General features: G+C 38.3%; 1 protein-coding gene across 4 annotated transcripts in view; it reads left to right on the top strand.

Annotated features, from left to right (window-relative positions):
* The window catches only part of ITGA2 (integrin subunit alpha 2), a 67879-nt gene that overhangs the window by 20644 nt on the left and 23067 nt on the right, over positions 1-24168 (top strand). For 2 of the 4 annotated variants that reach the window (XM_021553879.3, XM_021553878.3), the window contains 12 exons: positions 7087-7196; positions 8103-8194; positions 11759-11873; positions 12264-12391; positions 13527-13675; positions 14546-14696; positions 15122-15287; positions 16592-16665; positions 17997-18135; positions 20689-20834; positions 21542-21685; positions 23557-23760. In XM_021553879.3, the coding sequence (XP_021409554.1) occupies positions 7087-7196; positions 8103-8194; positions 11759-11873; positions 12264-12391; positions 13527-13675; positions 14546-14696; positions 15122-15287; positions 16592-16665; positions 17997-18135; positions 20689-20834; positions 21542-21685; positions 23557-23760 (1618 nt within the window). Of the gene's footprint in view, positions 1-7086; positions 7197-8102; positions 8195-11758; positions 11874-12263; positions 12392-12888; positions 12988-13526; positions 13676-14545; positions 14697-15121; positions 15288-16591; positions 16666-17996; positions 18136-20688; positions 20835-21541; positions 21686-23556; positions 23761-24168 lie in introns of those variants that run through there. The other 2 variants (XM_077790315.1, XM_031507342.2) reach the window with 2 other exon arrangements.

The following is a 24168-nucleotide window of genomic DNA, read 5'->3' as shown; positions in this document are numbered from 1 at the left end:
ACTGTAAGTCTTTGAAAGCAGTTGAGAACGACTGAACTCTTCAGTGGCTGTGTATACATGGGTTTAAGTCTAGAGCAGAAGATTACACCAGATTGTACATATTATGGTATGCTGAGACACTTCAGACCAGTCATCCTTCATGCACAGGAGCTGCGTCAGAACCCAAATAGCCACAAACTGGCAGTTCTGCTTTTGTGACAGCAGCCTCAGTAACTGCACTTTTTTTCAGTAAAGAGAAAGTAAGATGCCGCACGTGAAAATTTATTTTGCAGTTCAAGTTTGGAAAAGCCAGCACAAAGTTACTGAGGCAGCTGAGAGGCTTGTGGTGGCGCTGCTGCTGCTGTCAGCTGCCCATGCAAACGTGCAACTCTGACTTCTCAGCAGTGTTTGCTTCCAAGGACCAGGAGACACAGCGAGAGGAGACCAGAGCTGTAGTCTCTGAATTAAAACATTGGCATTTTCTCTCCTTCAGCTGAGCAGGTTTCCAACCTACCCGCACTCTTCATCTGATGCTGTGGTGGCTTCTTACTGCATTTCTGTCTGCTTTAATTATGTATTTAGTCATCCATAGATCAGATATCTCTTAAAACCAAAAACAAAAAAACAAACAAACAAACAAAAAAAACCCCCAAAAAACACAAAACAACAACAACAAAACCTTCAGCTTCTGTGAGAAGCCATTGAAGGAGAACAGGAATGTGTGCCTGTACTGAATTGAACAGTTTTGCCTCAAACATGGAGAAATTGTTGTGTTTTATACTTCTAATGAGTTTTTCTGAAAACTTGAAGAATAAGCAATAGCTGCCTGATCCATTCAAGCTATTTATGTTTTATATTTCCCCCTTTTAATTTTGTTTCTAATATAAAACCTCCTCCACTACCACTTTCTTGGATAATGTACGCTGGATGGAAGGGAAAGGAAAGTAACTTTGGTACCTTTGGTTTAACTTTTCCTACCTTACAGAATTACAGAATCATTTAGGTTGGAAAAGACCTTTATGATCATTAAGTTCAACCTAATTTTCTCCTAAGTATATGAATATTTTGAATCTGGTAAACTTTTCTGTATGTAGGCACTTCACCATTAGTTCTTTCACTGCATGCTGTCTGACCTATCTCCAAAAATCAGGGAAATTTCATCAGCTTGTGTTCAAGTAACCAGGACTTGTTAGAGACTCTTCAGTGAAGAAAAGCCCTTTTCAGTCTCCCACTCAAAAACTCATTAGACAAGCTTAAAAAAATGTCAATCATTTTCTACTGTGTTGTTCTCTTAATTTCTAGGCTATTTTCTTTCTCTTGGGACAATAGAACTTTTTCTTGTGTGCATTACTAAAAAACAAACAAATTAAAATCCAAAGCAAAAAACCCAACCAAATAGACAAAAATAAACCCCAACCCAAACAGAACATTCAATCTCTTTCAAGCTGTTCAGTAGAGTTGTTTTCTCCTATGAGCAATGTGGAGGCTGTAGCCCATGCGCAGAGTTCTTGTTGACATGGCTGAACTGGGAACAAGATAAACAGTCTGAGATAAGATCAGGGTTATTTTTCTGTCTGAAAGGAGCATTTATCATCATATGCTTTTGTGAAGATGTCGTCACTGTCGGCAGCAAGAATGTGATGTATCAGGAAACTCTGTCCAGGCACAGCAAAGGGGCTGCTCAGCACACCATGTGCTGCTGGGGTGCCATCTCTCCCCAGAGAGACTTATCCAGAATCTGAGGTCCACAAGAAATTTTATCACTTCCTAGATTTTGCTTGATAAGTTCACAGGGGTCTATATAAAATACAGCTTTAAAAAACCTCCTGTGCGCTCACAAAGAGTACAAAGGAGAGATACAGCAGATGGCAGTTATATTATTCAGCAGTATTTCTGGGAGGTGCATCTCCTGAGGCTGTAAGAACTAAAGAAATGATAAAGAAAGAATTTTTGCAGAATTGTTACTGGTTTTCACTTTTGCTTAGAGATGAGTTCAGAGAGAAGAGGGAAGCCAGTCCAAAAGGGAATGCAGGACTATTGAAGAGTCTGGTACATGTTGGGATGCTGTGGCACAAACCACCAAGGAAGACTTTTTATGTTAGAGACAGAGGATCCAGGATAACTGGGCACTGATCCGCTGTGCATTGATGAGCCTTGATGGTGTGTGATACTCATAAATAGGGACAAACTTGCAAGTCAAGCACAGCTCAAGCTTTTCACAATTTCAGATGGAAATTTCAAAACAGGAGTCTTTAATGAACTTGAGAAAAATTGTGAATACCAATGAAAACTCGTCAATTAGAAAAGCAGTTCATCACACAAGTAATTAGACACCATAGAAACATAATTCAGTTTATGCTGTGGCTCTACCTGTCAAGAGGTCTTAAATCTTAAATCTTAAATTGAGACTTAAATTTCTGTTGTTTTATAAATACAATTTTTTAGAAAGCCAGATTGTACCCTATCAAATTCATCTTGAATGCATATTCCCTGAACAGTAGCTGACAGTATATTCCTCAGAGGTAGCCATATTTACTTCATGCTGATAGTTGATTTTATAGCTTCCTCAGGTGAGGAAGATTGAAATAGTTGTAGATAGCTGTGAAATGCTTTTTCCTATACACATGTCTTCAGACACATGCTCAGCTGTGTCTGTGTGCTTAGAATTTGCAATTTTAAAAATTATTTTGGTTTTGAATTTATATTGTGGGATTTTTGTCTTAAAATATTTTGTTTCATCTCAAATGTCAGTAATGACAAAATAAGCAAGTGCACAAAATGCACTTACTGATGTATCTCATAATTATTTCACTATCAAAAGTATTTTGAGAAATCATTGCCTACTGTTCACTGGTCACCAAATATAGTGGCCTTTCTCCTGAGGTTCTGTATGGCCTCTTCAGACCAATAAGACATTTTGCCAAAAAGACACATTTCTGTATGTACTTCAATTGAAATCAGTACATTTTCAAAGCTTTCAGATTTTAATGAGGAAGGCCATTTCTTTTGAGGAGGGTAATTTTTTTATTTTTTTTCCCTCCTAACAGAAGCTGCCATTGTTGCAGCTCTGTCTTTTCAGTGCCAGAGCCACTACTAATGCTGAGTTCTTTACCCAGTTTTGTTTTCCCTGACTGCATGCACCACAGTTTGCCCTTTTCCTGCTTGTAGAAGCTCTGGTTGTTTTTTTCTAGGACTTCTGAGTTTATCATTCAAACTCTTTTGCTATAGCTCACTGTAGTTTTTGAAATTCTAATTCTTGTTAAAAGGATCAAAAGTTTTAGATGGTGAAAAGTGTTTTAGTGTGTGCAGAGAAGCTTCTATGAGCATGAGGAGTTTTCTGGTCTTCATATCTGCTCATCACTTCCTGTAATTGTAGGAAAAAGGCCAGATGATCTAAGAGGTTCTTTTCTACTCTTATTTTCCTATTAGCAATCTTTGTGTTTAGAAAACAAAACACAACACAATAAAAGAAGAGAAGAAATAAGAAAAAAATAAAGAAACTAGAAAACACAAAACATGCTCTGGCAACAGCTGGGAACTCAGCCCTTTACTATGAATTCTGATGTTACTTTCTGCTACATCACAGTTTGCTGATTACTGGCTTTGTCATGGTGTAATTTCCCAGAAATAATTCCTGTTGCACTTTGATCTGCCACTCCTACAGCTTGTGTGGTAAGGCTGTACTTCATTTGACTTCCTAGTGCCGTTGCTTTGTACACAGTTTTGTAGAATGATTAGGGAGATGAATAATAACATCAGTAGCAATATTACATTATACTCACTATAGTATTTTGTAAAGACGGTCTGCAAGGACACATAAAGAGGTTTTGTAAGAATAAATATTTAACTCATGGCTGAAAAAGAGCCATAATACACTATACATGATACAGTTTATTTGGAAACAAGAATTTTCAAGTATTTCCGTACTGCTTTCTTGCATTCTTTCCTGATATATTCCGTTTCGGTTTGTGTCATGTATCCTGTCTAATTACAGTAAAAAAAAAATTGTAGTTAGCAGGATGCTAGCCAGATACTCCTTTGCTGTCTTCACTTCTAACGTTTCAGAAAGATACACATGCATTTTCCCAGAGCAGTGTTGTGTAACTCCCCACTGTAATGGTTTATGTTAATCAGCAAGTAGAACTTTCTGATTCTTTATATAGATTAAGGCTGGTATTAAACATTAAGTAGGGCAAAGAATACAAAAGAAATAGAAATCATGTTATTTCCTAGAGCCTTTAAAGCTGGCAGTTAAAAGTAGAGGGCTAAGCTTGGCATAAGTTGGTTACTAATTTTTTCTCAGGCATGTATTGATGACAGGTTAGACTAGTTAAGTCAAATAATGCCATAGGTTTGAGAGCTCTGTTGATTTCTGAAAATCACTTTCAGTAACAGTCAGTTCTAAGTGTGAATTCTGTGTATGGAGTGGCAATATTTTGGCCTGCAATATAGGTATGACATTGAGATTCACAAACTGCAAATCTACAAGGAACACAGAAAAATAAATAAAGTAAGTCCCAGTAAACTGTGAGGAGTGCAGGACAAATGAAAGACAAAATTAAATTTCATTATTTGGCATAGATTTAAATCTGGATTTAAAATGAGAAAAGTTCATCTCATTTATCTTTCCTGTTTGTACCATGCAGCCAACCCCACTGTTAGTTTCAGGGGTAGCAAAAGTAAAATTATCTTGTGAGTATCAAGTTTTAAGTGATAGTTCCTTGGTATAAGCAGATGTCTGGATTGCAGTAAATGTTGAGGGCAGGGAAAATAGGAGGCAAATAATGCCCATGGAATGAGCAAAAGTATGCATGCTGAAAAGGAGAGAACAGCTTTTAGCAAATGCTAGAGCAGGGATCATGCTTGTTCCTATGCCAATAGCAGGGGTGGAGCTTGGAGTTAGCTTGGAGATAGGCTTGGATTTGGCGTCAGCTAGTGCTCAAGCATGCTTCTGTTTCTCTTCTCACTCACTCTTGTGAGTGAAACTGTGTGCTCTGGGCTCCCAGGAAAACCTGTGCCTGCAGAGCAGTGCCAGCACAACACCGAGATTCACAGTGAGTTTCATGACTGGATGGAAATGGATGCAGGGGGTATTTCCAAGATACAAGGCCATTTTCTGAACAGTAGCTGTTATCCTGAAAGAACTGAAATATGTTTGTTTTCTGGGAAACTTAATAAAAAATTGCCAGTGTTTATAAATGTACACAGTGCAATGTTCAGCTTGACAGTTAATGATGGAAAGTTGTTCCAGTTTCAGATACTGCACACACATTGTTACCATCCATTTTAAAGCTCTTTCCTCTTTCCACAGACTCCTAACCCTTCCCCCCCATCAGCCCAGTTAGCATTTTATGCCTGTACCTAACTCAGTAGTACCTAGCAAGGTGAGAGAGTGTAGCACCATGTCTTCCTCCTGTTCTTCCTCCTTCTTCCTCCTACTATTGACCAACTCCAGCCCTCTGTGTCTGCAAGTATTTGCAGATTATGTTATCTCTTGGCACACGACCAGTGCAGTAGCTGCTTATGAGCTCTATTTATTTGGTCCTAAGCTGTGGTGATTCTGGTTTCCACTGTGCTGAAAAGGCTCAGAAACATTCATAAAATAACAAGAAAATTAGAGGCCTCCTCACATTTACTGCAATTGTTTTGATAGAGAGAGGTGTTTTTATGAAGCTAAGTTGCATATTTAGAGATGCTAGAAATACACAAAGTCCTGTTCCTGCTGCCTGCATGATCACCTTTTTCCAACAAGGTAACTGAGAAGGAATTAGGCATTCTTAAAATACCCAGACACACAAGAAAGGAAATCTGAAACTAAACCCCCAGCAGAATCGATAAAATAATGTTATTTGTGTTTAATCAAGGTGGAATAAATTTAAAAAAGAAAATGCAGTTTAGCAGTATTTTCTCTGAGCATACTCAAAAGGTCTAAAGCTCTTTCATATGCATCTAAAACTCTTAATTGTCATAACCATTTTATTCAAACTAACATCACATCAGTAAAATCAGATGATCCCTATGAAGTTAATATGATGTATATAGAAATTGCTTTAAAATATAATAATTTCACAATTTTAATACCACAAGATATATTTGTGTTAGCCACCTGTAAAATTTTATAGAATAGCAATTTTGCTTTAAACAACCTATTGATGGACTAAAAAAAAATTATTTCTAATTTAATTCAATATTCTGTATTGAGGCCCCATTGCTTGTCTTCCTACGGTCTCCAAAATGCATTACTTACTACCATGGATTGTTCTGTTTGAAAATAAAGTCATATTGCTGCTGGAGCAAACACCCACAGTCCCTGCTTTTCAATAATCTGGTTTATTTTTAATAACCCTTGAGACCATCATTTAGAGACCTTTGATGAAACATATGTGTCCTTAAGCAGTTTTCCAAGAAGGTGAACTAAACAGTTTTGTGAAGGCTTTCAGATAAGAGTCTTGAGCAGATGTTGGGGGGGAAACCTTATGGCAGATGAACAAATGAGTCAGAGAACATGAATCACTTTTTGTTGCAGGCAAAATTATCATAAGTATTAACTTTCTTGTTCAGGATTACAGACTTTATGGAGCATATTGTTAAAACCTGCAGTATTTTCTTTCTGACTCAGAGGTGTGGTAGTGCTCAAGCTCAGACATAAGTGTTTTATTGTTGCTGAGAAGATCCTGTAGAAAATGCTTCCATCAGTTAAAAGAATAATGTAAAAGGAATCAGTTAACCATTAGCTGATGGAACAATAAGTAATATGTATCTTGATCCCTAACATATATATTTTTATGTTTCTATGTATATTAGTACCTTCACTGTATTTCTTCTGACCTATGACATAATATCACATTAAAAATGGTATACGTGTTGAAAGGCAGATGAATCCCCAAAGACTGTCCCATTCTTCTCCACCAAAGCTGCCCCTGGTGAATCCAGTGCAGTGTATTGACATGCAAGTAAAGCTTCAGAACAATTCTGGAGAAGATTACTACACCTGAATGCCTTGGGTGCTCGTGAAAGCTTCTCTACCTGGTACCCATATTGTGCCATGCAATGCTGCTGAACTTTTTCAATATGGTTAAGGACCTAATGAAGTTCCTTTTCCTTTAGGCTGTTAGTTGGTTCACCCTGGAGTGGCTATCCTGTGAACAGAACTGGAGATATATATGCATGTCCTGTTGGTGTGTCCAAAAACACATGTAAAAAATTGAATTTACAAGGTACGTTCTAACTAACAGTATCTTGCTGCACATGTTCAGTTTTCCCTTGCGTTTGTACGAGGCCAGTCTACCTTATTAAAACTTTCATTAACTATCTGTCTGCATGATCTCAGATTCTGTGGAGGTGTGTGTGTGTGTTGCAAGGCCTCAGCACTGATGAGATGTGTCTGTCTGAGCAAAAATTGGTGCCTGCCACTGTACTCAGGCCAGGTGGTTCCAGCTGCTGGAGGCACTGGGGTCTCAGTGTCACCCACTGGAGCACCTGGGGTCTTTACCCTCCAGCCAAGGGGCAGGAGCACTGTGGGTCCCAAAGATGGTGGGTGCAAGCTCCCTGCTGGCATCCAGGAGCGGGTGCCTGTCCCTGTCCTCCCTAAACCAGGTAGGCATGTGTGTCTGTGTTTGCAAACTGTTATAAAATGGAGTGCAAGTTTGGATACAGTGAAAATATGAGCCAGCTGGGTGTGCTGAGATGCCTCCTTTCTGTTTATTTGTGGTGCAGATAATTTCTGCCCTCTGCTGTCCCTTCCAGTTTTTTGTCTAAAGCCTGATACTGGATCAGAGGAGTCTGGTGTCCTGAGGAATTTAACAGTAGCTACTCAGCTGCATCTACTCAGCCAGCCAAAAACACGCAATAGGTAGATTGTTTCTTCCTCTCTTTTGCCTTCAGCTCTCTTGAGGGAAGATACTCTAAAAGGCCATACTTAATCAGTCTCTATATTTGATGGTTAGCAATTTTTTCCCCCAAAGATTGGCTTTTGTTTCTTTTGTCTTGGAATTGTATGCAGCCATTTGGAAAAGCCACCTTAGATTATGAAAAATCAAGTTTTTGAAACAAATTCTATGTTTGTAAATTGCTTCTAAATCTCATTTATTTTTCTGCAATTATGTAATCTAATTTTATTTCAGCTTTAATAAATATTCCAAATGTGACTGAAATTAAAGACGACATGAACCTTGGCTTGACTCTGATACAGAACTCAAAAACTGGAGTATTTTTGGTATGTATCAAGATCATATGTAGTGCACACAGAAATTTCTGAAGAGAATTAAGAAACCAGAGTTCTCCACATTTTTTCATAAGTCCAAGCTAAATGTATTTTATTTTGGAGCATGGATTTGTATATCCCACTGCAATTACCTAGGGTCCAAAATAAATTGTGAAATATATCATTAATGCAGGAAAATTGTGAGATCTCTCCTTTGTTGTTTATCTAAACATCTTATACTAATAAATGTCTCAGTAATTTAAGTCAGACAATATAGGCAAGAATATTTCCACCATTAAATTATTTAATGCAGTCTTGTATAGTTCTGATTGTACTTTCAGTGGACTTTATATAATCTCTCCTCTATCATTCACACTTGCACAGGCACTGTTCTCCTGAGGTGTCAGTATTTCTGATCCCTTGGATTTGTCATGTATTTATTTGGTTAGTGACCTTGTCATTTTCTCAGAGTATATTTCACAAACTACTGTCCTTGGAGCCTGCAAAATAGAATTCTTACTTGAAAGGAAATGAATGCCTCTTTAATGCTATTTTATGATCCTAATCATAAGCATGAAAACTCTTGGTGTGTAGGTGTATTTCAGATTGATGTAGCCATGTGCAGTACGTAAGTAAAACAACAAAATACAGAGAGAAGAGCTCTAGGCTGTTCTTATGCTTTGTATTTTTCAATGTGTCTTCCTAGTAATCACAAAAGTATTCAAGTATTTATTATATTCATTAACAAGTAGTTCAGTTCACTGAAGTACTTAAAGTATGCCTAATTCCAACCTTTCCAGAAGATCTCATGTGATGAGTAAAGTTATTCATAACTTCAAACTACAGCAACAGTAATTTTCCTGACTTGTGTCTTGAAAAGGTCTTGATTAAAAAATCTTATTCTCTCTCCTGAATAATACTTTCAATTACTGTTAATGTCCTATGCGCATTGACTTTTAGTTAGTATGAGTAACTTCACTGTTTTAAAATAGCTCATGCAGGGAAATTTGTGTTTTCTAATAATCTTTGAACTTCTCTCCAATAAAAAGTATTTCCTGATCCACGTTATTGATTGAGTCTTCTTAAATTGCATGGATTTAAAAAAAAAAGAAACAAACCCACAAAAAGCCAGGTTCAATTCTAAGACATAAACAGTCACATCTTCATCAACAGGAGTTCTTTTTTTGACATAAGGAGAACGAGGTACTGGAGACAGGTGCTTATCTGTGACTCAACCTCAACAAATACCAAAAGCCCCATGGCTTAGTTGTGGCAGGTATTGAACCCAATGTGTGGACTGCCTGTTTGTGTTTGCAAGCTGCTTCCAGCTGGGACTTTGCTCCAAGACTCTCTCTGTGGCAGCTGGCCTGTGTGGTGGCTTTGGGGGTTATTTCAGGGCTTCCTCCTCCCAGCTCACCATTCTCCTTCCTCCTGTGGCCTCTCTCAGCCTCCATCTGCCTGTCCCGGTGCTCAGTCCTGGGCTCTTTGGCTTGGGAATGTGACTTCAGGCTGGCATGTCTGTGCTGCAGCTCCTGAGTCCTGCTGGTTCGGCTGTTGGATGGCAGGGGATTGCTTCCCACAGGTATTCTAAGTGCAAGGCAGTCATTTCCCACACGTTCATTACATTTTTCTGAGGCATGCTTAGTCCTGTTGGAGAGGTGCAGAAGAATTTCACTGACAGTTAACAAAGTTTTTCTGGATTTCCAATCTGTATTTTTATCAGGTTGTTTACTGGGCAGTGCTGTGCCTTTAGTTGAAAGCAGCAGCTCTCATCTCCCTGCATGTAAAATCTCCCTTTTCTATCTGACAGCCCACAACCACCTTTCTCCTTTGCCTTGCTAAACAAATACAGAGTTTTTTGACTGAAATGTTCTTTTTAAAATATGTCTCTCTCAAACATCAGTGATCAGGTCTCTGCTGTATTCCATTTGAGTATTTCCCGGGCACTACAGTGTATTTGGTATTTCTCCAACTCAACAGCTTCTTGTCACACATCTTTAAGCCATATTTGCTTTGTATCCTGGCTGCATGTTTGCAGACACCCTGCAGTCATCCAGTGCCCAATCCATGTGCTTTTCTCCCTTCCATTCAATTACCTTCCAGTTTATGCCCAATTTCTTAATGTTAGTCCTGAAGGGCAAGTCTCTGCCCCTTTATAACTTTTTGCCTTTCAAGTTCATCTGTCCTTGATATGTGATCTCCCCTTCAGTAATGATGCATCTTAAATTTCTGACTTAAGCAAATGCTAGAACATTAATTTCTCCTCTTTTTTGTTCCTCGGATGATCAACAAAAATTATTAGAACATTTTTGCTTTTTGCTCCAAGATCGATATGTCTTGAACTACCACCAATACAGAAAAAAAAGTTAGAAAATGGGCAAATAAGACTGATCTAAAAAGAAGTTTTTATTAATTTTAAAGGCTAGTAACTCTCCTCCGACTTCAAAGAGATGATTTATTTTGTACCTTTCACCTGTCTAAAAATCTGTCTTTTTCAGTATGAACTAACCATGCTTTGTGTAGCAGCTAAAAAAAAGCACTTATCTCAGGATCAGATAATGTGGATATACTTCCTTTCTCATCTAGAAAATCCGCCATCTGGTCAAATATCTTAGGGTAGTTTGATGCTGTCTCTCAGTGAGAAACCAGTGGGTGATTTAGCTCATTTTCGACTTACTTTTGAATTTAATTACTTTTTTCTGCCCTCTAGTATTCTTGAGAAAAGTCCCTCTTTTCCTAAATAAAGGCTGGTGCAACCAGAGTGTATATATAAGGAAGCTGTAATTTCTCACAGAACGGTTGGAGAGAGGTTATGTAGAGGTTATATTTATTTCCTCGAGTTTATAATGTTTTCTTTGAACAAGGAAATACACCCACACCGACTCGCCACCCCAACCCACACACATACACAAACACACACACACACACACACAGCTCCCCCTATATTCTCACGGCAAGATACCATCTTAATATGTGGTTGCTATCAGTACATATAAAGATGTATAAAGACGTAAATGACAGCAGGCTGATCCAGCTGAAAATACTTCTATTTCCGGGGACTGTTTCCAGCAGCGAAGCAGGGCCATTTTCCCCCAAAGCCAATAAAACACGTAGCTGGGGGGATGCGCGGCCGGGGGCGGACCTCTCCCGCTGGTGTGGCCGAATGGGCCGGTGCTCACCGCGAGGCGGGAGGTGGTGCAGCCCGAACCTGTGCCTGCCAGGCGAATTCCCGCTGGGAGGAGGTTTGCGGAGAGCTCCGAGCTGCCGCCCCCGCGTCCCGCCCGGCTCCCGCCCGCGTCCCGCCCGCGTCCCGCCCGCGTCCCGCCCGCGTCCCGCCCGCGTCCCGCCCGGCTCCCGCGCGGGGCGCTGCCGCCACCTGGCGGCCGGCGGCGGCGCTGCAGCGGGCCCGCGGGAATTGCGCTCCCGAGGAGCTGGTCGGGGGGTGCCGGCTGCGCCCACACCGACGGAGCCGCGCTGATCCATGTGCCTGCCGTCCTGCCGGGGTGGCTGTGTATAGGTACGGTGAGACAAGTATCTGTTATTTTTATCCTTTCTTTCTGCTGTTATTTTTTTAAGACTTGTGGTCCCTTGTGGGCACAGCAGTGTGGAAGACAGTACTACGCAACAGGAGTTTGTTCGGAAATCAGCCCAAGTTTTGAGATCCTAAGAAGCTTTTCTCCAGCTCTTCAAAGTAAGGCAACATGTCCAAAACAGATTCAATTTCAAACAAACAAGCAAACATATCAAACAAAATCAAGAGATACTGTGTTGATGACTGTTAATTTTGATATCTTAAAGAAAAAAGTATGTGCCAAAAACAAAGTCCTGGGATTGATATGCAAAGACTGACAAATTGTGATCCAATGCTGATGCAAATATGGTCTTAATCCTCTGTATACAGATATATTATGCCAGTGCTGGCTTAAAACCTGCGTATGCTCTTATTGAGTTCTCATTCTGGCAAAGCCTCCTGATCTGAAATTTTGCCTGTGTGAAACCTAAATAGGCACCTCTGGATTTAACTGAGGAGTATATTGAGACTGCAGATGCATTTAATGTCCGTTTCCTATTTTTGTTTTAGAGTGTTCCTCTGTTATAGATGTTGTGGTGGTTTGTGATGAGTCAAACAGCATTTATCCCTGGGATGCAGTGCGGGCATTTTTGAAAAAATTTGTACAAGGCTTAGACATAGGCCTTAACAAGACCCAGGTAAGTTAAAGACATATTTGAGAAAGACCAAAAAAACCCAAACAAAATGTAAACCAACCAATTTTAAAGAAAACCAAGCATGATTTTGTGTAACTAGAGTACCTCAAGCAAAGCCACAGATTATCCTACTTGGTTATCCTACTCAGTGTTTGGAATTTTATCTCATGGTTATCCTATTTCAAAACATATTAGTAATTTGATCCAAAATATAAATTAGCTGAAATAGAAGTCTGTGTTTCATCTAGGGGAGTCAGATCTCTTTCACGCATTAGATGTAAAAGTAGTTGAAAATAGTCTTTGGGGATGTGATAAAAGTAGAACATACTTTTAATGGACTTTTCATATAACTCTTACTTTCCAACTGCTGCATCTTTAAAACAGGAAATTTTCCTGATGCTTTACTCACTGATCTTTGAGGGGTTTTTTTCCTTTTGATTTGATGATGGTAAGGAAAATTTTATTGCCTTTTTTGTTTTAAACATATTCTGTCTTTACAGTTGTCCATTTTCCCCAAACAGTTCTGAGAACAAAGACTGGGGCACTGGAAATCTCTCTCCCAAAGGCTGCCTTCTTCCTTTGGCTACTTTGGAAGTGAGGTGCTTAAAAGCTAGGCTTCCTGCTCAGTTCCTTCTGAACCTCACCTTTTGCATCTTCTCTTTTTTCCCTTTCTTTTAAATGCACATCTTATCTTACATCTTTAGTTTCACCTATATTAAAAACAAGTAGGGTTTGCAGTGCTGTAAAGTAACTAACCTTTAGGACTTCCTTAGAAGAGATGAGACTAAGGTGCTGTCAGCTTGTAGAACTATTGCTATTTTCTGTTTTTTTCCCGGAGCTCCTTGTATATTGCTATCCATCAGCCCTTCCGGAAGTAACCAAGCAAACATTTAATGTCTACTATTTCAGATCATTTGCAGTAACATACTGTAGCCCATAACAAATGATACAAAGTGCAAGAGCATTTTAGCTTTCTTTGCTTTTCAAATGTGTTAATATTAATTGGTTGCATATGTGTTGAAAGGGAACTGTGCATTTGCAGACTTTTTACACCAGCCTGATGCATAAGCAATCACCATGATTCTATGTAACTAATTGTAAAGCATCATAATCTAACACCATTTTTTTAATTGCATAGGTGGGTTTAATTCAGTATGCTAATGATCCTCGAGTAGTCTTCAACTTGAATACATACCAAACCAAGGATGAAGTTGTTAAAGCAATGGAGAGAACATTTCAGAAGGGAGGAGATCTCACTAATACTTTCAAAGCCATTGACAATGCAAGGTGAGATGCATTGATGATTTACTGTGCAACTATTATAACTTACATGACAATGAGAACATCCTGAATTTCATTCCCACTGGAAGACCATGTACCCAGCACCTCTGGAGTAGGTTCCCAGCACTAGGCAGAATCCATCAGGTACATTTACAGTGTCCCATGCAGACTGGTACAGGAATATGTAAACTAGAATTGCTGAAAAGCATATTGTTAACCATTGGGTTGAACTCTGCTCTAAAGGAATTCTAGCACCCAAGAGAATTGCTTGTTATGTCACATATCTCTAAATGTGACAGTGCATCAGAGCAGACAAGGTTTTAGGAAAGATACAAAATCACTGAAAAAAGTAAAGTTTATCCAGGGATTCAGTGGGCCCAGTAACAATTGTGTTTGCAGATCAGGCTTTGGTTGATTGCAGAGAAAATAAACCCTCTTGTCTGTTGTCTGTTTGTCACTGCAGCACCATGAGTGTGAAAAAATAGGGAAAATTTAAACCAATGTTTTAGGCTCTGGGAACATATACAAACTAGGTCAATTTCTCAACAGAAGATGCTGTTTTGAAGTTTAATCAAGTACAGAACTCGAGGCCAAAATACATGCTGAATCAAATGAACCTGAGAATTTGGCATAGGAACAGATTCAGCTTACAGTGGAGTCAATAATTGCTGTAGTATTGAGAAGCCTATTATTAAATCTGTTCCATTCTTGTCTGAGCTTGGTGATGCCGATTCCTGTTGGCATTCCAAGTTGCTTCTTATGCACTACAGAAGTAACTTGTTCTAATTCTAAGTGATGGACACATCCGTTACAGTATATGTGCTGGATTCCATCCATTGTGGATTGATGTGTGACAAACACAATGTTTTATAACAGACAGTATGCCTTCTCAGCTGAGTCGGGAGGACGCCCGACTGCCACAAAAGTCATGGTTGTTGTGACAGACGGTGAATCACATGATGGCTCCAACTTGAAAACAGTGATAGGTAAATGCAATGAAGACAATATAACCAGATTTGGCATTGCTGTAAGTAATACTGAAATTATACATTACTGCATGTTTGAGAGGTTGTTTTGTTATGGATGTATCAAAGCACATGTTTTATACAAAAGTGGTATGTAATGCACACATTGTTACGCTAGTGAGACTGAAGCAAAGTCACATTAATCCTCTGAACTGTTGGAAATTCTGGTCTTTTCACTGGATTAAAAAGCAAGACTAGAATTGCCTGAGCAACTTCAGTGATTTGCTCCCTTGCCAAGCATTATGTACTTTTCCTGTATGAATGGTCCCTGTATGAATAGGAACGAACTCTAATAAGCAACTTAGTAATATGAATAAAGGTAACTTTTTTAAAACTATGTAGAATATTTGCTAATATAATACAGAAGGAAATTAAGTAGCACCATGATCTCTCTCTTCTTATTTTGTTCTTTGCTTCTCAACACAAGGTTTTGGGATACTTAATAAGGCATGAACTTGATACTAAAAACTTAATTAAAGAAATCAAGGGAATTGCTAGTCACCCAACAGAAAAGTATTTCTTCAATGTGTCGTCTGAGGCTGCACTGCTGGAAGAAGCAGGAACACTTGGAGAACGCATTTTTAGTATAGAAGGTAAAATACTCGACATCTTTGAAAAATTAGATAAGATTCTCCCAGCTGACAAGAATAGGATTTTATTTAGCTTCAGTTTGGTGCAGTATTGTGAAAGTGAGGGGGTAGCTTGAGCTGCAGGTTGCTCCCTGCTCACCAGGAGGGCTCTGGTTTTCATAGTTTTTCCCCCAGCTACTCCACCCCTAATTAGCCTGAGCTTTAAGTTAATTTATGCAGTTTGGGGAAAACATTCCCCAGCTAATGAAAATTTCTATCATATCATGGGCTTCAGGCTTGGGAGTTTTTCCATATGCAACCAAATGTATTTTTTACCACCAGAAGAATAAAGGCATCTTTATGCTTTTGAGCTTTACCTGTGTGAATCCTAAGATATTTTAAATTAAAAAAAGAAAAACAACAAAAAAAAACAAACCAAAACCAAACAAAAATAACAACAACAAAAAGAAAACAAAACACAAAAAAACCAAGCCAACAAAAACCCACAACCCAAACAAAGCAAACCAGCAGACTGGGTTACAGAACTCAAAAAGCAATTTGTGTGGTGCCTACCAGGCCCCTTCCCTAGTACCACCCACACTCCTGTGTATTGCTCAGAGGAAGGTGTTGCAAAGGTGTCACAGAGGTACTTTGGCTATCCCAAAAGCCAGCTTTTTAATTTAAGTTAAATTCAGATCTTGCCTTGGAGATGTGTAACCCGCCCTCAACTCCCTAAGAAGCTTATGTCTGCCACTTTCCTGTGCTCAGGAAGAAATCTTCCCTTCTCTTTCACCTTCATTTATTCTTTGCTAGGCCCATGCTACTACTCAAAGCAAGAGAATCAGTATTTTTACTGAGTGCTCCCACTGAATTCCTATCAATCTAGCTTAGGAAATGGATGTCACAGTACAATTCCAACATGTTTTTTTAAGTCCTATACGAAAATAAAAAATCCTATTCTGCTTGGAAGTTGTGAATATACAGTCATTAAAGCTGTTAATTTCAGGGTGGTAATGCTTCCTGGGAAACACAAAATGAGACCAGCCACAACGGCAAGACTGTGCAAATTGATTCAAACCATCTTGAGCATCACCTTCTGCCCTTTTTTTGGAAGAGACTTATAGCATGGCTCTTGGCTCCATCTTATCAATTTGCCATTAAATCCTCCAATTTTCTACTCTTTACCAGCTCTGATTTCCATTGCTTGTAAATGCTTTAGCCAAATTGGTGGATATACACAGCCCCTATATAGCTAAACTCAGAGGCAGCAACATTGGATTTTGTGTGTTTACGTAGAGATAACCATATATGCATATCTGTTTTACCAGGTACTGACCAAGGTGATACCTTCCAAATGGAAATGTCACAGGTGGGCTTCAGTGCATACTACTCACAAAAAAAGGTATGTGAGTTTAATTATTTAATGGTACAAATAGGTGCACATATTTACACATGAGTGTAAGAAAAGAGGAACAAAAACAGAGTGTCCAGTTTTAAAACTTTTTATAAGCAGGAGTATATCAAATTATTGTTTCATTTTTTTACTTAAATATGTATTAATAAGTATAGTTGTATTATAGTTTGTTTCAGGTACTAATTTTGAGATGTGTTAATGCAATAATTGCAGTGATTTCTGAATCACATAGCAAGAAAAATATAAATCCTCCTTGTTTCTGACTAGCTATATTGTAAAGCTGGTAGGCAGCCACCAAAATATAAATAAATCAAATCTTATCTCTTTTTAGAGAAAATAATTTCTCTATAAATTATAAAGTTAATTATATTTGTTTAAAGCATATTTCACTTAAAAATTAGAACCAAAATATTAGATATATTTTAGTGCTAATCAATTTCAAGATTATCAAATAAGTCATTCTTATAAAATCCAAATGTGATTCAATCAGTTTTCAACTGAAAATACCAGAAGATTGTTTCTTTCTCAAAACACTTAAAGATGAATGAAATAATTTTTATAAAACTGAATTTGTATTTGCACAAATTGAAGTTTTAAATTTTGAAGCAGTTGATCCTAAGAAATGGAAAAAAAAAGATAAAAATATGAGCATTTTTTTAGGAAAATAACAATCAATTTTATTTCAGTTTTCTATAACAGTGTGTCAGTTTAGTGAAGAATTTTAATAACTTGAGTAAACTGAACTATGTTTGTTTTCTGTGTATAAGATTAAGTGTTTCTGTATGAAGTATTCTGTATAATGAGCCATGCTAATTTGGATTTTAGATTTAACTCTTCTCTCAAGAACATCTCCTTATGTAATGAATTAAACTGTATCTATTCACATCAGCTTTTCTGTGCTGTCATTGGCACTTTTGTTGTCGAGAAAAAGGACTTTAGCTTTTTTGTACAGCTGCATTTGTGTGATCCTCAGTCTTCTGAGGATCATGGGTGCATAAAAGCATGGATTTAGCAAGCACAAGCCCAGTGTGGACAGACATAGGAAATTATCACAGTGTTTAAATAAGCCCATTTTATCATGAGTTGCAGTTCCATGGGAACCAAAGCAGTTACTTATCCTCTTGCAGCAGAAGGGTGATGATCCCTCATAATGGGACAGAGTTGCTGCTCATAGTTGCTCCAATCAGCTGCCTGCAGGCTTTAGTCTGCATCACTGGCTTAGACACAGTGATGTAGGAGACTATGCATAGGACCTTCAGCTTTGATCACACTTTTTCTAAATCAGGTAGTTCTAAAATGTAGACTTTCCTTTTTTAAAGGATGTTCTGCTGCTGGGTGCAGTTGGGGCCTATGACTGGAGTGGAACAGTAGTTCAGGAGTCTTCAGACAGAGCCATCACCTTTCCAAGCCATGTGTTTGAGAAGATTCTACAGGACAGAAATCATAGCTCATATCTAGGTAAGGGGCTGAAATACAAATCTGGAAATGTATGAAACCTTGATTAAGATATTAAGTAAGTTGGAAGGTTCTCCCCTAGCCAGATTTGTATTAAAAAATTCTTTGAGAATGTGAAAAAATTTTTGGTCAAAAAAGATTCTTTTTTACTTGTCAGCAGTTCATTGAATAAAAACTTGAATTTTAAAAAAAATCCTACTAAAAAAAGCAAAATCAGTCTTTGTCACTGCTGTGGTTTAACCCCAGCTAGCAGCTAAGCAGCCACTCAAGTCAATCCTCTTAAGGAAAATGAGAATGGGGGAGTCAGAAGAGTTAAAGTGAGGAAGCTTCTAGGTTGAGATACAGACAGAGAAAGTGAAAGTCAAGCATGCAAGCAAAGCAAATCAAGGGATTTATCCACCACTTTCCATGGGCAGACAGGTGTGTTCAGCCAACCCCAGGACAGCAGGACTCCAACACACACAGCTGTGACTTGGGAAGACAAATGCCATCACTTTGAACATGCCCTCCTTCCTCCTTCCTCCTTCCTCCCCCAGCTTTACATGCTGGGCATACCAGGCTATGGAACGAGACATCCCTGCAGTCATTCGTGGACAGCTGCCCTGGCTGTGTCCCCTCCCAGCTCCTTGTGACCCCTCCCGGCCTCCTCGCTGGTGGGACACAGAGGAGCAGAAAAGGCCTTGGCGCTGTGTGAGCACTGCTCAAGTAGTACCTAAAACATCCCTGTGTCATCAACACTGTTTCCAGCATAAATCCAAATCACATCTCCACACCAGTTGCTGTGAAGAACATTAACTGTATTCCATCCAAAACCAGCACAGTCACAGAGAAATAATAAATCATGGGATTTGAAAAGACTGCTTAGTGAATCATACTGATCATTATGAGTTGCTTCTGTTACACAGTTCAATGTGGATGAGAAGCTGATTGACTTTCTGTTGTTTCATGTGTGCTTGCTGTTCTCTTAGCCTTTTCCAGTTCAGTTTATAGATTTTGAATATTGCTGCTACTCAATAGAGATTTTACTTTCAATCTCCATGTGTATTTTTGACATGCTTTTATGACCCAATAAAGCCAGTCTGTATTCTCAGATCATTGGAACTGTTTTCAGTAACTGTTTTTCAACACGCCTACTCTGCTGTTCCATCCCTGAATAATGCTAATACATTAAGCATCTATGACTTTCTCATTCTTAAAGATATTTAATAATGTGCTCTTTTTGCAACTAACATACTCTTTTTTTTCCATTATGGCTCAGCATTACTTGCATCCAACAAAATTAATAATTCTAAACCCAAGCAAATGAGCAGTAGCTCTTTTTGCGTGTATGACCTCTTTAGACTTTGTCTTACTTCATTTTCTTAATAATTTTTAAAAACTCAGGTAATTTTCTTTCTCTACGAGGCAGTATCAGTGTATTTTCTTTAATCTTTTTGGAGCAACCAATGTTGTTGCCTTTTCTGTCCCTTTATTTCCCTTCCACTTTCTGTCATCCAGTAGATCTCCATGCCAGCTCTTTCTCACCAGTGTGGAAGAGTGTAAGTTAAAGGGCCACTAGAACATCACAGCCTGCTCAATTAGCCCCTGTTCCGCATGGCACCCACTCACTTCAAATTATTGTATTCTGCATTGATTAGGAAGGTGCGAACTTAACTTGCAGAATAAAATCTCATTTTGTTGCTCATTGAACTTTCAGTCACAAAAGTTGTTCTCACCCTGTGTCTGAACAAAAAATCTGAATTAGACTAGTGTGATGTAAAGATCAAGCCATAATCCTGTTAGACTGCTCCTCATATTGTTCTGAAGCTTGCTAAAGATCTGCATATTCTGTCCTATCACTGGCATTTTATTATTAACTGTAGACTTTATAAAGAATGACTTTGTTTTCTTTGCTTAAAATAAATTTGCTAGAACTAAACCACAGAAATCTAAAGTATGTACTAATGCTAGCTTTATACTGCTAATACATGTTTACATTTTTACAAGTATTAAATGACATTTCCTGAAAGCAAATAAATGCTAAAATAATGGTAATGAGCATTAAAATGTTCAAAGAATTTCAATCAGCCCTTCAGCTGACAAGCTGTTAATATAGCCTCTTCTATTCAGACAAACCACTGGTCTGTGGTTTAGTGAGCTGTGGGAAAATGCACTGCAAACTTTGCAGAAGCTAGGTGTTCCTCCCTAGTTTGAAGACTGGTTCAAACATTCATCTCATATTTCTCTTTATTTCTCCTTTCCAAGGATACTCTTTGCACGTTTTTTCCCTGTCTCCTTCATAAGCATGACATTTTTGTGGTCTACATTTTACTGAATAGGCTAAGCTATTGTGTTATTCTGTAGACCTGCTTCAACTTGATCTGTGTGTCATTGTTCTCTCCAGCAGAATATTGCAAATATTATGCATATGTGACAGCATAACTTCCCATGTGGAATCGCCACTCTGTGCAATTAACATACCAGATTGACTCATCCTCTGTGCCTTTATGGCTAACCAGCTGATAAATTGTAATTGCAGATCTCTCACATATGTTAAATATTGACTTCTATACCCAGGTTATTCTGTTGCTGTTCTCTCAACTATGAGCTCTGTCTATTTTGTTGCTGGTGCACCAAGATCCAACTACACTGGCAGAGTGGTGGTTTATAATGTTGACAGTGATGGTAATGTTGCAATTGTGCAATCACAGAGAGGAGAGCAGGCAAGTATATTTTGGTTATGAATACAGACTTTCAGGAATCGTTTTTTTATTGACCCAGCAGTAAATTGCAATTTGTTTTGAAAATTCCTCTTTGTCTCAAAGCATTTACAATCCACTTGAACTTTTCTCTGCCACTAGACTATTTCAATGAGGTTAGGTTAACTCTTAAACAGTATTTTAGGAAGTCATCCAATTAGTGGCAGAAGATAATATACAAATCTAACTAATGTATCCTTCTGCCAGCAATACAAATCAGGAGATGGACATTCAGTAAACTCTGCTCTGCCTGAGAAGTTATGAAGTAGCTGACATGAGAAGGCAGATATGGAAACGCAATCACTTTTTCTCTGTTTGGAAAAGAGGAATGGTATTAGTTGGTTTTGGTATCATCTTTAAGACAAATCTGAGAGTAGATCAGAGGCTGGATAGTTTCATGTGCAGTTATTAAAAATATATACCTCCCATATCTTAATTTCTGTTGGTATTTGTATTGCTGAGTGATAAAGCCATAGCAACTACGGGACAGAAATAGTGAAATATGTGTAAGGATATGATTCTTCCAACAATGGAGCATGCTACAAAATAATTTAATTCCTCAACATTCAGTAGCATTGGAATATTACTGGATGTAAGTTTTCTGAATCAGGTGCTAAAACATGATTTAGAAAAACCATACACAGCGACAATCTATTTACTTCTGATTTCAGATTGGCTCCTACTTTGGCAGTGTGGTGTGTTCAGTTGATGTTGACAGGGATTCTGTGACAGATGTGCTGCTTGTGGGTGCACCAATGTTTATGAATGACCTGAAGAAGGAAGAAGGGAGAGTATACATGTTTTCCATCACAAAGGTAAAAATGGCTCAAGCCCTAAATGCTGCTCTAGGGCTAATTTCTTTCAAATCAGATTGGCCACATGCATACTTAAAAGGCCTTTGGCTCTTCCAGATCCTCAAAGTCACTATTTAGTGAATCTTTTCAAAGTGTTAGATATATTTAAAGTGACTTTTTTCTTTTAATAAAAAACAGAGCACATGCTTATCCTGGGATGTGGCATAAGGGCAGGGATGAATGGTGCCAAGCCTTCCTGGTTAGAGGGATGTGTGTGGAGACCTTTCTAATGCTGCCTTTCATGTTCTGCTTTTCAGTAGCAGCTGCAAACTTGCCCCAGAACTGCTTGTGCATGTAATCTGGGAATTAGGCAGATGGAACAGACCAAAATTGAGCCAGTGAGCAAGGCAGTAGCTAAGCACTGTTAGTGGTCAGAGGCCTGGTGCTCTCAGTGTCTCCCTGGTCCTGGTGTCAGGCCATGTGCTTCATGCTAATACAGCATGGGTTGGCTGTATCTCTGAAAAATTTAGCTTAAGGCTTTTGTTAAGTAATTTGCCATTTGTTTTTGGTGAATGTATTCAATGCCTGACAGTATTCCCAAAGCAGTTCTAAGAAATGCTCTTCTACCAGCTTTCTGCATTGTTTCATAGACTCTAACACTGGATGGTTACCATAACTCTTGTTGTCCCCTCTGTTCAGTAAGCCTTAGTTATTTATCTGATGCTTGACTGACAGTGCTTTTTATTCAGACCTGTAGTAGATGTTTTTAGGATATATGTATAGACCATACTGAGCCCTCTGGCATTTTTGAACAGTCTTTCATTCACTGGATGTCTGCCAAGTAAAATAATATCTGACATCCATCAGAGAAAATAGAAAATGGTGTCTTTACTAGGTAAATTGCAATTAAGTAAATAGAGAGGAAGGACCATGCTCCTTAGCAAGATCTCAGTCAGAGTATCCTGATGCAACAGGAAACTACCCTAGAACAATTTCAAGGTCAATGGAGGAGCTGAACGTTGGCAGCCGACATTGGCCTTTTGCCTGTGGTATCAGACATAAGATATGGAAGAAAAGAAAAGCAAAAGAATTTTTTTTAATTTGCTTTTTAAAACCAAATAAATTGGATGACTATCTTAAAATTTTTAATTGTTGTCAAATGTTGGGTTTAAATTTTAAATAAGAAAGAATAATGAAAGGTACTTTTAATCTTTTTTAAGAATAATCTCAATTTGTGCAAGTTGCACAAGCAATACTTTTCTAGTAATTTTTAATAAATAACTTGGTTGTTATTTCTAAAATTTTAAGACAGTATGGAAACTGAAGTTAAAGGTGAGAATGCTATTTGCCAGAATTGCATTTAATCTAATGTAAATGGGATTATTTAACTATGAAGATCTCCAATCTTTCTTCATTGGCATTGGAGAGGTCAGGAGTTTACCATTTGGACACATGTTTTTTGCATTAGTTTTGTAAGGAAATTCCATTTCTGTTTCAAAGAATTATGTCCAGTTACATAATTTCCATTCCCTCTGCATAAAAACCAGTAATCCAAAACTGGAAACTGTATTTTTCAATGTATTGTGAAACTTCAGAACAGTCAGATGAGGACAGAGAGAGCATTTAAGCTTCATACATATGGTTATATTTGCTGTTAGTACTTTGCTTAGCATGCTTTGATTTTGCTGTGTAATTCTTGCCAAGACTTTGAGACATAATGCAAACTGAATGGGCAATACAATGGGGAAGGAATTCAGTGTTGAGCTATCTGAGGGGAATGTACTGGAAAACAGAAACAAAAAACAATGCACATAGATAGATAGAGTAGATAGGTCTAATCTGGTGCAGTGGTAGCTGTGTTTCTGCTTTCTCTTATTTTTCAATTTTTAAAGAGAATCTTGGATCAACAAGAACTCTTGGAAGGTCCACAGGGGTCAGAAAATGCACGCTTTGGATCAGCAATCACAGCACTTGCAGACATTGATTTGGATGGTTCTAATGATGTTGTAATAGGTGCGCCACTGGAAAACCAAAACTCTGGAGCAATTTATATTTATAATGGATTTCAAAAGACTATACGTACTAAATATTCTCAGGTAAATAACTGTTGCATAATGCTGTACTTGGTGCCTTTAAATGTGTTAGAGGAAAACAGGTCTTCTGTACTTTAGTTGGGTGTTGTTTCAACCTCTTAAAGGAATACTGTTATTCTCATGGTTTATTTTACATTTTGTGCCTATCCTCCTTTCAGCTGTCAACATATCCAGGCTGAGTTGTGGTGCTTATAAATGAACCATATAGAGGTTCATTTGCATGAGCATGCAAAATGCTCATTCTGAGCCATTTTTGATACCTGAGTGTGAAGTCAACTACTGCCCTAAAACTGACACTCATTATTTTCAGGTTTTTAGTGTTGATGTACAGCAATGAAGATTAGATAAATCCCAGCTCTGCAAATTATAAATACATAGTATTAAAGGGAAAGTCTTTCACTGGTCTTCATA

Source organism: Lonchura striata, chromosome Z, assembly GCF_046129695.1.
Source record: "Lonchura striata isolate bLonStr1 chromosome Z, bLonStr1.mat, whole genome shotgun sequence".
In the NCBI taxonomy this organism is placed as follows: Eukaryota; Metazoa; Chordata; class Aves; order Passeriformes; family Estrildidae; genus Lonchura; species Lonchura striata.
Note: the sequence above shows the minus strand (reverse complement) of the source record. Positions and strands in the feature narration are given on the sequence as shown.